The 18,919-nt window shown below is 38.0% G+C and overlaps 1 protein-coding gene across 3 annotated transcripts in view; it reads left to right on the top strand.

The window, feature by feature from the left end:
• The window catches only part of CERT1 (ceramide transporter 1), an 84,754-nt gene that overhangs the window by 43,274 nt on the left and 22,561 nt on the right, over nucleotides 1-18,919 (top strand). For 2 of the 3 annotated variants that reach the window (XM_029958983.1, XM_029958982.1), the window contains exons 4-6: nucleotides 12,862-12,969; nucleotides 13,714-13,852; nucleotides 14,824-14,907. In XM_029958983.1, coding sequence (XP_029814843.1) covers nucleotides 12,862-12,969; nucleotides 13,714-13,852; nucleotides 14,824-14,907 — 331 coding nt within the window. Of the gene's footprint in view, nucleotides 1-9,708; nucleotides 10,116-12,861; nucleotides 12,970-13,713; nucleotides 13,853-14,823; nucleotides 14,908-18,919 lie in introns of those variants that run through there. The other variant, XM_029958984.1, reaches the window with a different exon arrangement.

Here is an 18,919-nt window from a genome sequence, read left to right as displayed (position 1 = left end):
CTTCCAAGCTGTTGAAACTTCCCTTTCAGGACAGAAAACAGTGATTCTTTGTCTATCTTGCCACCCTTTTGCTACTCTTGGGCCCGTGTGAACAGCAGCTGTAAGTTGCAGCTTTATTAATAAGTAGTTACAGTTAAGACTGTTTAAAGCTGGACTAAAGCTTTCTGTCCATTCCAGCCCAACACACTTGATTAATTTTAAACAATGCAGATTGTTTCACTTTGACCAGCCTAATCTTTTTTTGCCTGTGTGTTCCAGTTTTGTTTCATAACAATTGCTTTGGCTTTGAAAATAGATATTATAATCCTCTGAAGAATGCATCCTTGTGGGGTGTTGGCCTGAGTATCTAATTGGACATGATCTGACCAGGAGGTGGTACTAGAGATCTTGCATCCTAGTCATTCTAATTCTATGGTTAAAACCACATTTCTTGTATAGCAGTTAATTCTTCCTTGCTCATGTCACAATATTTTCTACTTCCCAACAAAAGAATTCCTCTGTCTTGAAATGGTCCTTTTTTAACAAAGTGAAGGTTTTTTGCCTCAATTTGCTGGTTCTCAGACTTTCAGATTTAAATAAAAGATCTGGTTAAACTCTGTCTCCTTCAAGTTTCTCTTTATTCTTGTACTGTTCAAAAATGCAGCATCTACTTATTTCCATTCTTGTTTCTACCTGCCCCCCAAATATGCTAATCAAGGTTAAACAGAAAATATATAATTCACGTGTTTAGGGATATTGGTGTGTTCGAGGAAATCTGTTGGATAAATCTGCCAATTTTGAAAAGTACAGAGAAAGTGCAAAGATAATCAATAGCTATTTAGACATCTCCCACAATCTAATCAAACAATGAGTAGAACTCAAGGTTTGTACTTGTACAAATCTAATCAGTCTTCAGAGGCTTACTGGGTTGGTTTGTTTTGATTCTTGAAAAGAGGCCATCATGCCAGCTAAACACGTCTTCAACAGAACTACTGTCAGTGTTCAGCTGACAGTACCTGTCATATGTAGTCTCTCTTGGAGTATCCATCTGAATACACAAAACCTGGAGTAAAAACATTCTCCATTATGTGTTTGGGCTTGGTCATATGAAAAGGAAGACTGAAATATGTGGATCTGGGGCTGGAATTGGGAGCAAAATTTGTGTTAGACTTGGCTGGAAAGGTTTTCTACCAACCATGTAGGTTTATAGTGTCTTGATATAAAAAGGCTTAAAGAAAAAATCTTATATTTTTAGAGCCCTGTGCTACACACCCAATCTGCAAAGTTTTTCTTTACTGTCCTAGCCTTTGAGGCAGATTTGAGTCTCAAGTGCTTTTGGATGTAGATACTGTAACTTCACTTTTCTGTAATTTTTATGGCTACTGCTTTTTTGTACCTGAGCTGGGCTATATGCAGATCTGTCAGACTATGAAGATCTGGCGGCAGAATATGCACTTTGTTACTGCCACACAGAATGGTCAGGGAACAACACCGTCTTGCCAACCATCAGGTGGAAGTGTCCCTCCCCTCACTTAGCAATGGAGTGAAGTCAGCCTTTAGTGTGCTGCGGTTCAAAGCATATAATAGCAAGATTATGACTGTTCTCCTTAAGTCATGTCACACCCCCATACACACACTGCAATGTCTGCAGGCAATAGCATCAGTGTTTCAGTTTGTTGGCTTTTAACACATGTAGTTTTCTCATGATGAATTTTTCAGGGATACAGTGCTGTAAGGGAACCAGCAATGGGATTTAGCTTCAGCAGTATGTAGAGAATATATGAGTCTACAAAATAATTTATTCTGATGACAGAGGCATTGAATGTGTTTCAGCAGTTTCCTGGACTTTTTGTAGTACAGTGTGCAACTAAGGCACAAGTTCTTGCAGAAAGGGCTCTATGGCTTGTACAAAACACAGATGTGCTGTCATGAAATGAGATAATGTAGTTACTATAGAAGACTTGAGTAAAAGTAAGCTGCTAAACTGCTTGTTTTATTACACTATTCTCTAGCTAATGCTTATTGTGGGGTGGTTTTTGTGTTGGCACCAGCACTGCACTGGCATCCTTTATCCTGTTATGAACTTTTTACCCCTCCAGAAAGCAGAACAAAATAGTGTCCCACAGCTTAATGCACAACCTAATAGTGACCAACAGTGTTACAGTTCTGTGTAAAACTAGTGATAATACTTGTCTTCAAAGTCCTGAACATTTTACAGACTAGATCATGGAATCATAGAATCAGACAGGTTCGAAGGGACCTCTGAGATCATCAAGTCCAACCCTTGATCCACTACAGTCATGGTTGCTAGACCATGGCACTAAGTGCCACATTCAGTCTCATCTTAAAAACCTCCAGGGACAGAGAATCCACCACTTCCTGGGCAGCCCATTCCAATTGCCTGATTACCCTCTCTGTAAAGAATTTCATCCTAATATCTAACCTAAATCTCCTCTGGCAGAGTTTAAGACCATGCCCTCTTGTCTTACTGAGAGCTACCTGGGAGAAGGGACCAACCCCCACCTGGCTACAACCTCCTTTCAGGGAGTTGTAGAGAGTGATGAGGTCTCCCCTGAGCCTCTTCTCCAGGCTGAACAACCCCAGCTCCCTCAGCCTCTCCTCATAGGACTTGTGCTTGAGTCCCTTCACCAGCCTTGTTGCTCTTCTCAGGACCTGCTCCAGCACCTCAATATCCTTCCTGAACTGAGAGGCCCAGAACTGGACACAGCACTCCAGGTGTGGCCTCACCAATGCTGAGTACCGAGGAAGAATCACTTCCCTGGTCCTGCTGGCCACACTCTTCCTGACATAAGCCAGGATCCATTGGCCTTCTTGGCCCCCTGGGCACACTGCTGGCTCATGTTCAGCTTCCTATCCATCTAAACTCCCAGGTCCCTCTCTGCCTGACTGCTCTCCAGCCACTCTGTGCCCAGCCTGTAGCGCTGCTTGGGGTTGTGGCCAAAGTGCAGGACCCAGCACTTGGCCTTGTTGAACCTCATCTCGTTAGAATTAGCCCAACTCTCCAACCTGTCCAGGTCCCTCTGCAGATAGTTTGGTTTGCTTTCTTCTAATGTAGCCTTTTGTGAGCTGTTTTTCCACCATTTTACAGATTTTCCTTCAAGGGTAGGGTAGGTCAGCTTATTGTAGAGACCTGTGCTGTGCTTGAAGTTGTTTTTCCTATTGCACAGAGGGTGTTGGCTTTCAGCAAATAAAAGCAGTCTGTTTCTTTCTGCATCAATGAACAGTGATAGTGTGGAGGTTGTTTTTATATTGGCAGATTGTTTAATATTTTTACTGATGTGTTTGATATTGTGTGTAATGTGAGTTAATATTTTAATTTTCAAAGATGAGCTTTCTGAAAGTTGTGTTTCATAAAACAGTTCTACAAACTCCTTAGTAAACCTGTATAAACTTAAGTGTCATGAGTAGAGTAGACAACTTCTTTCAAATGAAATGTGTCTGTATCATTACTGTATCATGACTTTTTATGGGTTTGATAGGCTTTAACTAAAATGTTCTGGTGCTTCCCAAAGTGCATATACATACAGGGAAAACTAATTTGATGAAAGCCTACTTAATGCTTTCTTGGTACATGAAGAAATCCTGTGGTTGTTCATATGGCTCGTATATAAAACTACTTTTCATTGTGAGCTGTATGTTTGACAGCTGCAGACTAATGGCAAAGCACTTGAATGTAAAGAAGTCTTCTACTTGGACATGGTACTTGAGACAGAGGTGACTGATTTTCTCCATGTCAAGTATTAGACATTCTCTTTTTTTAAAAGCTAAATTAAATTGAGCCCAATTGTTAAATTCTAAGGAATCTGAGCCAGAATGTTAGTCAGTGTGTTTGATTTGGTGTTGTCTGTGGACAAGCTTAACTGGAAATGAACATGTTCATAGTTGGTTCACTGTTTTGAACTGGCTGAGAAGTGTGGCTTCAGAATAATTTCATTAATCTCAATAGAGAAAATTTCTAATTCACTGCCATCCTTTCAGCACTAAATGTCATTGTTACTACTTGCATACTGTGTGTAAAACTTTATCCTCACTGAGCAATGTGTCTGAAATGTAATTATAAAGGCTAAAGGTAAAACTGCTCTGGTTTTAATTGCCAAGGAAGGAGGTTTCTATGCCCAGGGACTGAAGCAGAAACAGTGTAAGGGTTACTGTTGGGCTTTGACCGAGAGTAACCTCTGGCAATGCCTCTTTCCTTTTCGCTGTTTCCCTCTAGTGGTAACACACGATACTGACTTTGAGAGTTTAAACACATGAACTGGTATCTTTTCAAATGCTTGTACGTAAATAATAAACTACTAATACGAAATAATACAGGTCGTATGAAAACTTAATTTTCCTAGTCCTAACAAGTTAGAGGACAGTGCACTGTGATATCTTGTGCCAGGAGGACATACTCTAATGTTTCCAGTTGGTGATTCAGTGAGCTTTTGGAAATGATCTGAATTTTTGTTCCTTTAGATATCCAAATGTGTCTTTTACATGAAACATGTAAAGCTCTTAGCATAATCTAAGTTTGCTTCTGAAGTTTTTTGATGTGGGGCCTGCTTTGCATGCGTGTATTTGCCTTTCTGTATCTGGGACTAGGTCTTATGGCTTAACATTGGAAGTATTAAGATAATTTATCCCTTTAGCATTTTGTTTTATGTCATGTTAGACTTGTTCTTAACCCATGAACTCAAATGAGAATTATGGAATCATGTGGTGCTAGTCTTTGTAACAATTAATGTTTTCATTTAACTTTTTTAGATGTTGGTACAGCCGTTGTGTATCAAGTGTTTCACAGAATCACTAAATTGGAAATTACCTATAATATCATCATGTCAGCTGTCAACCTAGCACCCACCACCATGGTCACCACTAAACCATGTCCTCAGGTGCCATATCCACATATTTTTTGAGCACTTTGAGGTATAGTGACTCCACCACTTCCCTAAGCAGTCTTTTCTAATGCTTTACAACCCTTTCTATGGAAAAAAATTTCCTAATATTTAAACTACACCTCCTCTGGTGCAAGTTGAGGCCATTTCCTCTTGTCTGTCACTTGTTACCTGGTAGAAGAGACTGACACCTATGTCACTACAGCCTCCTTTCAGGTAGTTGTAGAGAGTGATAAGGTCTCCCCTGAGCCTCCTTTTCTCTGGGCTGGGCAACCCCAAATCCCTCAACCACTCTTTGTGGGTCTTGTGTTCCAGAGCCTTCACCAGCTTCATTTGACTTAAAATATTGCAAATGTTGCTTACTGTGTAAGTTGGGTTAGGCAACTCAGGAAAAGTACGAGGACGTTGTTAGGTCACGTAGAGGAAAAAAATTAGAAAGGCGAAATCTTAGCCAGAACTCAATCTGGCCACTGCTGTATAAGATAATATAAAGTGTTTTTACAAATACATTAATACAAATACATTAATGTATTTTACAAATACATTAATACAAAAGGAAGGCCAAGGAAAATCTCCATCATTTATTGGACACTTGAAGGAAAATCTTTATCACCAAGGTTGAGGAAAAAGCTGAGGTATTTAATGCCTTCTTTGCCTCAGTCTTTAACAGAAAGACTGAATATCCTCAGGCCCACCAGCCCCCTGAGCTGGTAAATAGGGATGGGAAGCAGAAGAGACTCCCTCTTATACAGAAGGAGATACTTAGTGACCTGCTGTGCCCCATAGACACTCAAAAGTCTATGGGGCTGGATGGTATTCATCTAAGGGTACTGAGGGAGCTGGTGGAAGATGTTTCCAAGCCACTTTCCATCATTTATCATCAGTCCTGGTTAACCAGGGAGGTCCCAGATGACTGGAGGTTGGCAAGTGTGATGCCTATCCACAAGAAGAGTCAGAAGAAGGAACTGGGGAACTATAGGCTTGTCAACCTAACCTCAGTGCCAGGGAAAGTTGTGGAACAGAGTATGTTGAGTATGATCACATGGCACATGCAGGACAGCCAGGTCAAGCCCAGCCAGCATGGAATTAGGAAAGGCAGGTCCTGCTTGACCAACCTGATCTCCTTCTAGGACAGGGTGACCCCCTTAGTGGATGAGTGAAAGGCTGTGGATGTTGTTGTTGTCTACCTGGACTTACAGTAAAGCCTTTGATACTATGTCCCACAGCATTCTCCTGGAGAAGCTGACATCCCACCGGCTTGGATGGCTGTGCACAGGGTTAAAAACTGGCTGGATGCAGAGAGTGGTGGTGAATGGAGTTACACCCAGCTGGTGTCTGGTTACCAGTGGTGTTCCCCAGCACTCAGTAGTGGGGCCAGTTCTGTTTAATACCCTTATGGACAATCTGGATTAGGAGATTGAGGGCACCCTCAGTAAGTTCACAGACAACACCAAGTTAGGTGGGAGTGTTGATCTGCTGGAGGGTGGGAAGGCTCTGAAGGTTGGACATCAGGAAGAATTTCGTCACTGAAGGGGTGGTCAGGCATTGGAACGGGCTGCCCGGGGAAGTGGTGGAGTCACCACCCCTGAATGTGTTCAAGAAATGACTGGACATGGCACTTTGTGCTATGGTTTAGTTGACGTGCTGGTGTTTGGTCAAAGGTTGGACTTGATGGTCTTGGAAATCTTTTCCAACCTCAATGATTCTATCATTCTTTGCTGCCTGTCATGCAGAACGGATGTGCTTTTTCTTATGGAATTATGCCTTCAGAACTTTGATATCTCCTATCCAGTGTATTAATCTTTCGCTTAAAAGCAAAATTACCTTTGGACAGAATTATTGCCTAGATAGTTTGAACTTAACACATGGTATCTTTGTGTTGTCAAATTGATATATGATTATAGAAGTGTGTGTAAAGCTTCTACTGATGGCAGAATTCTGTTGCATAAAGAGCTTTTAAACCAGACTGGGTTTTGTTTTTAAACAAATATGATTTTGACTCAATAGAGGGACTGCTTTTATGAATCTTTACCCTGGGCAACTTCAGGAATCTGAAGCTGTATCAGGAACATGAGAAAAACTTGCATGTATTGGGGAGTCCCTTATTTGGTATAACTTTTTTTGTTCAACTGTGTAATGGATGCAGTGAACCTCCCTTGTTTTTGAAGGAAGTAGGTGTTGAGAACTGATAAAAACAAGGGCCACAGCAAGAAGGAAATAAGAATAGGGAATAGGTTTTGAAAGTGAAGAAAATTGTGTAAGATTTAATATGGCGTGAGATGCAAAACAAATAATGTGTTTAAAGTAAACTCTTACTTTTTCCCACTTTTCCCCCAATTACTGTTAGGAGAGTACAGTTTAAGAGCAGCATGTGTTTTCATGTATTTCCTTCAGGTGTAAGGTAGTTTTCCTTAAATCCTTTGTCAGATATGTTGTGGAATATGTCAGTGCTAATTTTCTTCATCCTACAGTGTTTGCTATCTATTACATACTCAAGCATTTGATAGAGATTTCTATTCTCATGGCTAAATGAATGTTTAAGGATTTAAGGATTGAGTGGAAGAGAAAAAAATATTTGTTCCCCTGTGTAACAGTGACAAGATAAATGCTAACTGCACTAGGTGAACAAGAGATTTAATGATCTTTTGAGGGTTTGCAGGAGCATTTGCTTTGGTAGTTTTTCTTCTTATTGATAAACCTGCTGACAGATATGTTCTGTGTTAATGTAAAGCTTTTTGTAGCCAATTGCTTCTAGAGAAAGTAACAACCTTACCTGCATATTTACTTTGAATCCTGGGGTTTCTTGATACGAAAATGTTTATTCTGATTAAGCAAAGCATAGGCTTCTCAAGTCCATGGGCAAATCTGGCTCAGACTTGCAAGAATTATCTTTCCACAAAGGTGAAAAAACCCCAACACTTTGCTGTTTAATGATCATCTCTCTTTCAAAGTCTGATTGTGGTCTTTAGCCTAACTTTCTTCACCTAACAGTAATGGTGGATGTGGTTTTCCTCTTCTACAGAGGTGATATTAATATGGTACTTAACTGTCTTAAATAGATTAAAAATAAACCCAAACCAAGGAGTAGCGTAATAGGCAATAATACCTTCCCTGTCGTTTTGAAGGATAAGTAAAATATTGCCAAAATGCCTGTCAATTGTGAACACAGTGTGTGGTCTAGTCTTCCTTGCTCCATCCCGCTGTTGGCACTTGCTGGGTTATCCCTGCATGCTCAGTCCCGGCAAGGCGTGGGCTTTCTCTCCACCTAGTGGGCGCTCCATAGGAGAGACAGTTCTCGGGCCCCTGCAGGGGGTTTTCCTGCTGCCTCCTTGCTCGTCTGCCTTAGCTAGCACTTGTGCATTGACCCTGGCAACACTCCCTTTTGGATTTCATACTTAGCGATGAGGTAATAATATTTAATATAACTATTATGCAATTTCGTATAACTACTGAAAGACAAGTGCTTTCAGTTGGGATCAGAACTGTTCTTATTTTTAAAAGCACAGTTGTGCAGTTGAGGCAGTATGTAATGGAAAGAATTCATTTTTTAAAATCTATGACTACTCCCATTAGCTTTCAAAGCATGAAAGCAAGTAGGAACACTTACTTCAGTGCATTGGGAGCTGAGGCTGGAACATCAGTGCTTTTTCTGACAGTGTCTTATAGCAGAATTCAGTTTATTAGTTCTTGTATAGCAATACAGATCTTATCCCTCTACTAACAGGTTAGACTCACGGGAGGGACAAATGTAGCCCTCTCCTAGTCTTGCTATAGTCTCGTGACCCAGGAGTACAAGCTGCTTTACTCTATTACTAGGTATACTGAGGGTTGCAGTTATTGTCAGCTTGGGTTTCGTTACTTTTGCTCAGTGAAGAGTTTTATTTTGCAAAATATCACTTTGACACAGTGGTTCCCAAATCTGAGGAGCAGGACAGTCATGGCGTCCTCCTGGCTATCCTTCATTCTGCTTTTAGATTTGATATCGCAATTATCTTAAGGCTAATTTTTCAGTTGTCTTATTATACTTTTCAGCTCAGAATTCCTGGGGTTTCCTCCTGTGCACATAGTATATTTATTTACTACGGAGTTGCAACATTTATCACTGCTGGAGGAAAGTTATATCTACAAGTCTTTCCTTGGTTTTGCACTTGCAGAAGACGTCATATTAGAAGCTTTATCCTTTTTGTGTAGTCTTCTGCACTGTGTTTGGGAGGGCTGTGGGTGGGGAATCATCATCCAGCAGCTCTGACTGTGAAATTCCTATTTCTACCTTCCTGCTAACTGCCACCTTGTTTTTGAAACCTTAGGTTTCCATTGTCAGCAGCTTAAGAGCAATTGAAAAATCAGACCTACAGTCACGTGATAATTATATCTTTGACTTCAGGGCTCAGAAATGTATCCTGTACAGCCCTACCTGTAGTGTCTGTGGTGGTGTTACTGTGCAGCCATCTGCTGGGTAGCCCTGCCTTGGCTCATCCTGGCACTCACTAACTCTTCTCTCTGAAGCATTTGCTGCAGGTCTAAAAATTACCTTTGGGACATAGTTGTTTTACAGAGCTTGCCTGCTTATTTGCCACCTAGTCTTTCATAGTACCTTTCAGCTCTCTAGTTTTGTGTTATTACTTTTTTCTATTCCGTTTTTTCCTAAGATGTGGCTTGATGTCTCAGATGTGTGAATGGTGTTTTTCACAAATACTGCAGAGAATGAGATTAGACTTACAGTGTCCTAATATCTGTTTCCACCTCCTAGAGTGAGCTGAATGCCTTAGGAGGAGGAGCTGCCTGCTGCATGCGTTATGTAAAATAATAAATAATTTATAATGCTAACTGAATATATCTGCCTTGGTGGATAAATGTACATTGAAGTGCTTCACAGGCACTGAATTGAGACATAATCAAAAGAATTCCTTGAAGACCTGAAAATAATTTGCTTTATTTGATTTTAAGTGGGAGAACTTTCCTATAAGTCTGTGCTTTACTCAAGAGTATTATTTTCCACTCAAGAAAATTTCTACGTGGCTGATCAGTGCAAGCAATAATGGAGATCTGCAATATGATTCTGCAAACACTTAGCTTTTTTTACTGAAAGCAGCTTTTCTGACGCACTGCCTTGTCGCTGATACTAGCGTCTGCTCCAGTTAAAGGATCACATGAAGCTTTGGATCATGTGGCTCTTTCCTCTTGTCTGTCGTAACAAAAGGATTAATGGATTTCACTCATTGCCTTAGAAAGCTGAAGGTGTTGCAATATACTGTCAAATGCCAGTTTTAGTGTAGCTTTGAAGCTGTGATGTATGCGTGGAATTTCAAAGAACTGCATCTTTTTACTGAGCATGGCAATTTACCATTAGTGCTTGATGGTATGAATTGATACAACTTCTACAAATAATTTTGTTTACAAGCAAAGACTTGATATGAACTCTACCTGCTTTTCCAGTTTTTATCTTAAATTAAAAATTGTGTAAAAAGAAGAAGCTTCTGTCTACATTCCTCTTCTCAATGTAATTGATTATTTCTGCAGTGAATAGTTAATGATGATCTGCTTTGCAAGACATAAATGCGGCAGTGACCTGCTCTCGTTTAGATGTTGCGGTAGTAGAATGGTGGGGCTTTGCATGATTCATGCTTTCTTTGTTTGTGTTATTCTGCTTGCTTCTGTCTGCTGTGAGCAGAATGGCTTGTCTGTACATCAGTTACAAATCAATACTTATTTTCTGGTTCTTTTGACAAATAAGTATTCTTGATGTAACTTTATTTTTTTCCTCTTGGCTATTCAGACATAATTGTCTTGAGACAGTTTTGTGAACATGGTCTGTAAATGCACGTGCTTTCGAATAATGTGTGCTTTTTGGTCTGCTGTTAACGCCTGCTCAATTTGCTTCTTGATTGCAAAAATAAATAGTTAATTATGTAGCACCTTTTTATTATTAAGGTTTGCAAGCTGATAGCTGTATCTGGATGATAATCATGTATGCTGTTTTGTGTACAATTCTGAAGCGTGGATAAACTGTTTAGTGGAATTAATAATCACAAGCATAAATGACAGACAAATAAATATCCTTCTGAAAAGGTACCTTAAAAAAACAAGCTTACATATTGATATGGAAAGAAGGTTTTTTTCTTTCAGCTTCAGCTTTTATTTTATGAACTAAAGTAACTGAGCATTGATTGTATGCCTAATACTGGAAGAAAATGAGTTAATTCAAATGTGGAATATAAGCCATCAGATTTTTTACTTCTAAGGTTACATCTATTCTTGGAGGTTCTAGAACATTACTATTAAGATGTGGCTTTGATTAAATCTTCAAATAAAGAAATATGGAAGTTTCACTTCCTAAGCTGAAATCCAGGTTTTGTGTAGGTCTTTCTCACTTAAAGGAGAAAGTGATCAGAAAATGTTTGCTGTCCGTAGTCAAAATACTCTAACCTCAATGAAATGGATATTTTGGCTACATTTTAAAATTTATCTGTGCTCTAAGCCATATCCTGTTGAAATGAAATTTTGTCTTCTTTCCTAGTGTGTACAACTTACAGAAAAAATTAAATTAGTTTCCACTGTCAAACTGACTGTAAAAAAAACATATTCAGGGTCATCTTAATATTTGTAGTATATGCTTAAATAAACACTGAAGTTACTGGAAAAACAGTGAAGTTTTTTTATATTTGCATTTAAAATATTTTAAAAGATGTGCTTCAAAGTGTTGGGTGACTCTTGTAAAATGTTCTTATAAGGTTTATGCTTATAAAACACTTTTGAAACAAAGCTGTTGTATGCCCAAACTCTTACTTCTAATTCAGACATATATACTTTGTCCCACTTTGTCCAAATCCTTTTTAGCCAACATTTCATACAACTTTTTGTACTTTCTCCTTGCTTTTTTGAAGTTCATTTGCATCTTAATTTGTCAGTGCTCTCCTGCCTTCCCAAAGCCTATGCAGTTTCAAATTTTTCCTTAAAATGTACAACAGATGGAATTTCATCACTGCTTCTTGTTTGTGCTATACCATTTGTTTCGTCTCCCCTTCTCCCTGCCCCATCTGAATTTCTGTCCTGCTGCAGAATTTATTTCTGTGAAAAGTCTTTCATAATGTCGTCACCGTCTACTTGGTCAGACTCATCTAATGACAGTATTTCATATATTATTCTGAAATATGTTTATTGCTTACATTCTCTTTCAGAATTTTTCTCCTGCTTTGCCATACACAGGTCATTCACATTAATATTTAGGGAAATGTATTTTCCTCCAGTTCCTTGGTATCCAATTCTGTGTGATTTCTGAGGAAATTTGTCAGACTTTATATTTTTAGATCTTGTATACGTTATTTTAATCAAGATATGTTTTTGTTTTCATTATTTAATTAGTCACTCCTCTCTTACTTTTAGTATCTCATCTTGTTTTATGTAGACTTTTGTTTTCAGTAAAAAAATAATTTCAATCTAGTATAAATTATTTTGCTAGAGAAGCCTGGAACAGGAAGAAAACTCAATAGCAGTAATTGTTTCATTTTCTATGACCTCTATTTTGTTGCTTTTAAAAAGAAAATGGTACTATTTATGTGATTGGAAGGATTGACTGAGGCTGATTATCTTGACTGAACCGTGTTAATCCCCCAATTTATGGTAGAGTAATATAGCTTTTTGAATAGGCTGTGTGAAAATTACTTGTCAGGAGTTATATAAACCGAAATAACGGAACATGGTCCTTTTCTTGAACCCTTAAATATATGTTGCCTTGTTCTTTTGGGGGCACATAATCAGTTGTACGTAGCAATTTTTTTAGAAATCATTAAGATAACAAAGAACTTTGCAGATGCTGCATCAACATCTTAGATGCAGGCACAATTTGAGTTATTAAAACCACTGCTGCTTCATGACAAAAACCAAATGAGTGGGTTTCAGAGGAAATGCCATTAATCTTGCTTTTGTGATTTCTTTTTCATTAAAAGCCTCAGCACTCTAGTTTTGTGTGTGGTTTGCTTTTCAGACTGAATCTGGCTATGGATCAGAGTCAAGTTTGCGACGCCATGGCTCCATGGTGTCTCTTGTCTCTGGAGCAAGTGGATACTCTGCGACATCCACCTCTTCGTTCAAGGTTAGTGAATAAAGTTTTCTTAGTATTGGTGCACACACACCTGGAAAGGAAGTAACATGTGAAGACTCATTCATGTAATTATAGAAAAAATGCAAAATATTTAGTTAATTGTTAATATTTCATCATATGGTGGTGAACAGATGACATGAGGAAGCTCTCTCATGCCTCTGTGCAGTTTTCTCTTTTAACTGTAGTGTCATCTTCTAGTGGCAAGGAAATCAAAGTTGTGAGCATGTTTATTAGCTTTTTCTAGTTTACTCACCAGAATAGCAGGGGCTCCAAATGAAAACAAACACTGATTCTCAGTGTGGCTCAATAAATTTGATACAGTACTGACTGACAAATTATGGCTCTCCTTATGTCAACTGTATGAATATTTAATGTATGAACTGGGATGTAAGGATCAGAATAAAGATCTTAAACTAGGGCTGACTGTTTTCAGGCAAATGGGCATAAAGTTGGTAGCATGCAAGACCACATTTTTAAGGAGCTTTTGTTGAATGCTCTGAAGTAGCAGATGCAATCAAGAGCGAAATTGAGACTAGTGGACAAAATGAGTAAGGAACACTTCTATATGGTGTCTTCTGACATTAGCAGGATTTCATGACTGCTGATATCTAAAATATCTTTTGTGTACTTCAATTTCTTCACTATCACTGCAGAAATACATTTTTTAAATTTATGCATCAGTCTATTGTTTAGTGTGTAGAAACATTTCAGGCTTTTTTCCTTTTTCCTTTTCAGAAGGGCCATAGCTTACGTGAGAAGCTTGCAGAAATGGAAACTTTTAGAGACATCTTGTGTAGACAAGTTGATACTTTACAGAAATACTTTGATGCTTGTGCAGATGCAGTTTCCAAGGATGAACTCCAGAGGGATAAAGGTAACACTGTAACTGAAAACTCTGCCCTCCATAGATTTTTGGTTTTTACCCCATCAACCTCTTGGTATAAGTACAACAGCATTTGATGTCATATAAATAAAATACATATCTTAAGTTTACTCTTTAGTAAAGGGATCAATCATATGTATTTCTGCATAAACAGTGTTAACTAGTTTCGCTTCAGAATTCAGATTTGTATCAAAATCTGCCTGATGTTAACCTATACCTGTGAACTGTACAAAAGAAGTGCTCTTTTTAAGTGTTTTACATTATAGAATACCAATTGCTAACCCTCATAAGATGAATTTAAGTTAGTTTATTGCTCTTACCTTTTGTTTGGAAAAATCAATGGGATATTACTTCTAATAGAAACAGTACATTCTTTAAAAAAGTCAAAGGTGCTGCCATAAGGAATGCTTCTGAGATGTATTGACTGGAACTAGAGCACTGAATGCCCACTCAAGACCTTAGTAGACTAAGGTGTGAATGTCTAAATATCTAAATTGCTTATCCCAGAGCACAGCTTGTTGTCATATCTGTGCACTTTACTGAGGCATTTATATTCATCCCTGTGGTTGTTCTGGCAGTCTGAAAATTTTGGTAGTAATAAAACACTAGATAAGTGCAGTTCCACTTTCTTTAAACTTTCCGGTATAGAAGACTAGATAGCTGCTGGAATCATGGCTCCTTACTTACTCAGTTGTAACATTGAAGTATGTTGTTCTTACCATAAAATCAAGTGCTAAACTTCAATATTTAGCAAATATTGGATTCTGATATTTACTGACATCTATGCTGATAGTGGTCTTGGGTAAAAAAAAAAACAAAAAAAAAAGGGGGAGGGAGGGTTCATGACTGTTGTTATGGGGAAAAGTACTTCTTACTCATGAAAATGCTCTTACTTTAGTGTGCAAGAAAGAATTACTAGAAAAGCTTTCCCACTCCCATAACACACTCTCTCTCAAATTTAGTGGTAGAAGATGATGAAGATGATTTCCCTACAATGCGTCCTGATGGGGATTTTGTACATAATAGTAACAGCAGTAAGGAAAAATGTAAGTCTGTCCCAATTTTTTCCACTGGTGAAAATTATGATAAATGGTATAATGAAAAGTCTGATACAAGACAAGTACTTATGCTCTTTTCTAAGCAGAAAATGGTGAGAATGTTTATTGAAGTGTATGTGATAGGAAGTTCTTGGTCATATAATAATTCTTTGGCTGTTTTTCATGATTCTCTGAGTTATTCTTAATCCCACAAGCACTAATGCAAATTTATCAAGCTGTAATTTCCTATTCTGTGTCTAAAGCTATTATCACTATAAAATTCTGTTTAAACAACTGCATCATTGAGATATTGGGAACTGAGATTTGTAACAGGTAATTGCAGTTTTTCTTGCAAATGTTACCTGCTTTAGGAATTTGGTGGACTACAGTGCTTTTCCAGTTAGGGATGTCCCACTATATTTTTTCCAAATACTATGGCTATGTAAGTCAGCACTGTTACTGATTCTCACTTATCATAATTCTAACTCTTTTTTACTGTACTTTTCATTGTTATGATGACAGAATTCTGATATTTATTCTTATCATAAATGATAAGAATATTGTACTCATTGCATCCATGCAGCAAATGTGAAGAACTCACACATATCTTGCTGTTCTAGAAATCTGATACTTCTGGCCTGGAGGAAGTTGTGTGTGCATTTAAAGTTTACTTGTATTCTTCTTAGACCTTCTCAAGTTTCCTGACTGAAATATTTTAGTGTTTACATTCTCTACATGTTGACAATTCAGTTAGTCCTAAGGTATTTCTTAGACTTGATTCACGAGACTTGGAGGTTGCACTACCTTCAATTTCAAATGTGATAGAATCTCCTGAAGTACTCACCAAAAATGTTTTTAAACATATAAATGCCTTCATCAAGAATCTGGAAAATATAGGGCAAAATAAGCCTTTTCTGTGTCTTCTGGGATTTTTTAATTGGCTATTGTTCCCATGCGTTACATATTTCCTTTTTGTATTTAAATGGTCTTTCTAGAGTACAGCCAAAACTGTTATGAGGGAAGAGGAAATTAAAGGAGCTTTCAGGATACATCCAAAATTCATCATATGAGTAGATTTTTCTATTAAGTGCCTATTCTGCTGAGATTAATTGTAATGCTGATTTCAGAGGTTAAGCAGAATATAGCCCTGAAGTTTTGAACAAATCTTTTTTGCTTCTTATCACTAAAAGTAGGCAAGCTTGCAATGTTCACCTATAGGCAAGCATACAGTTCCACTAACCCTATTGTATGAATAAAACTGTACTTTTTTTGAGGACTGTTAAGTCAGAAAACTGAAAAAGCCTTATTTAAAAAATATTAAGTAATAATTTAATTTTACTGCATGATTCATTTTGGAGGAGATGTCTTTGTCAGACTTAATTTTGGTAGGATTGTGTAGGTGTTTCAGCTTCATTTACCTTTAGAACATTTCTTCATATCTACATTCTTGTGGTGCATCTGCTACATATATGCATACGCTATGGGGAATGTCATTAGGAAAGTGTATTTTTAATACATCTGGTCATCAAGCCTTTGGGAACTTACATGCTCAGAAATTGATATGTATTATGGATATGGGTATATAAACTCACATACTATAGGTCACTACAGGAAATAATTTGTGCAACCCCTTGCTTTTTGCAGAATTTCTAATTCCAGTTGTTATGATTACTGTATTCCATTAAATTTACTATCCATCAATTATTTCTGTGAAAATATTTATCTCCATTTTCATTTTTCTGTGCCTCAGTTTGATTTCTAAGGGCTAAATTCATTAAATATTTAGTTGCAGAGTGCTGCTAAGCTTGATTAGAAAGGAAAAATTAGAGTCTCTGCCCTTAAGTGGAATCATAAGTGATGCAGTGAGGGAAGTAGATATCTCAACCATGACCATATATTCAGAGTAACAGACAGTGAAAGATTTATCTTCAGCTTCACCCTTTTCTAAAGCTTACCTGCAGAGCAGCTATAAAATATGGTTTCTCAAATTTCAGGTTCCCTTCTAAAAGTTTCTCTCTGGTTCTGGAGGAACTGTAACAATCCTCTTAACTGTAGCTGAGAAGTGGTTGCCTGTTTATTCTGGGAGTGTTCTCCACTCAGTGCTCCAGGAGTAAGACATAGGTTCAGCCTGTTTATTTAGCTTACTATAAGAAAGAGTGTTTAAGCCTACTGTTCAGACTCCTAGTGCACCAGTGTAAAGCTCAGATCATTAGATTTAAGACTGACCCAAGGGACCATATTCACTTTGTCTTTTGCGGTTTGTTCTCTGGGTGGGAGAAGAAAGTTGACATGAGTATGGACATTTATGTCCTACTCTGAAGATGGTGTTTTGGATAGGGAGGATTTTTCTTTTGTGCGTTCTCTAGGATCTTCAAGTGAAGAGCTAAGTAGAGTACTACAAAGGTATTTAGAATTAGTTTAGTGACGTAAGATGTTAAGGAGACATAAAATGGAAAAGCTTAAGGAACTTCTTTCTACTTACTATCTTTAGAATATTTTCCTGTTTCACTGAAAAACAGATTTGATCAAACACGTGATATTTGGGACATCTGGGAAAGTGTTACGCACAGAATCCTGGGAACAAGAAGGGAAAAGACCTGTCCTAACAGACACAGAGGTGTAGGAGAGAAGAGATAAAAAGCTACTCAAGGCTAAAGCACAGTATGAAGTATTTGTTATATGAAATGCAAGAGAAAACAAATCAGAAATAGAGCATAGATGGGATAATTAAAAAGGAACCCCTTGGAACATGTTGAATTGAAGTTAAAGTGGGAGAAATATTTTCCTGCTTTTTTCAGCTGACTTCGTGAAATTTGATCACCAAAGTGCAGTTGCAACAGTAAGAACACCTTCCTATTAGCCTTTACCTTGGAACATAGATTCCTTATGCCTGATTTCATTCTGAAAAAATCAATATGTAGCTGATATGAAGAAAGGCATAGAACAGGAATTGGAAAGATGTTTGGACTCTCCAAATAGAAAATCTCCTGACAAGTACTTCTAATGTGCTGAAGCTCAGCTGTTGCTCGGGCGAGGGTTAAGGTCATCTTCTGACATGTTTCAGAAAGACACGTTTCCTGTGATCAGAAATGAATCAAAATACTTGCATCCATCATAAGGATTCTCTGGCATGACCATCTCTTCAAAGAAACAGGTTTTACATCCTTCTACAACATGTTCATTTTTGCCCATAATTGTAATGGTTGAAAGGAAATACAGACACTGACTTTAAGTCTGCAAGCTCTCCATCTATCACTGCTATCTGAGACTAGTTACTAAAGAATGGCTTAGAATATATGATGACTAAAACTGTATGGAAGTGTTAATGAGCTGTGGCTGAGACCTAGAAAGGGATAAAAGCTCTCTTTTCCAGGAAATGAGGCTGGGTTGCTGCGTTTCCTTTACAGTCTACCATAGAGATTTCTGAAACTATTTATACAGTGTTGCAGTTAGCGGCAGTTTCTTCAGTTTGTCTCCATGTTTCCTAGTTGAGAGAGAAAAATCTCATCTGCAAGCGTTATAGCTGTGCTGTTAACCCTGCATGTGAATACTGTCTACACCAACAGGAGAAATTATTAGTATAAAACTGTCTTTTTCAGCTGTGAAATGTTATGGGCAAAGCTCCTGTGTAATTTTTATTATTTTCAGTGGAGCCACTGCATCACCACCTTGTCAGCTTATACCACTTTCAGTCTCAGCCTCCTCTGTGTTCCCTCTGGAGGAGGAGCTGCTCTCCTCATGATCATTTGTGAAACAGTTTTTTCTTTCCCTTCCTTTATTATTTTTTCCCTCCAACCCCCATCATCTTTACCTTTTTGGAAATGTTCTTGATTAACATGAAAAAAAAAAACAACCAAGCTGTATTCTACCATAGTATGTATGCTTATTGAGGTACTTCTGGTAGTATGTAGTCTGTAGTCACTAGTTTGAAAAATAGTTTGACTCTTTCTGAAAGGGGTGCATAAAAAACCTCTGGAGATTTAAACCACTGCTGAAGACTCTGTGTCAATTGCTTTCTGTT

Source organism: Manacus vitellinus, unplaced genomic scaffold (assembly GCF_001715985.3).
Source record: "Manacus vitellinus isolate BGI_N305 unplaced genomic scaffold, ASM171598v3 scaffold_18_pilon, whole genome shotgun sequence".
In the NCBI taxonomy this organism is placed as follows: domain Eukaryota; kingdom Metazoa; phylum Chordata; class Aves; order Passeriformes; family Pipridae; genus Manacus; species Manacus vitellinus.
This window is presented reverse-complemented; position numbering and strand designations above follow the sequence as displayed.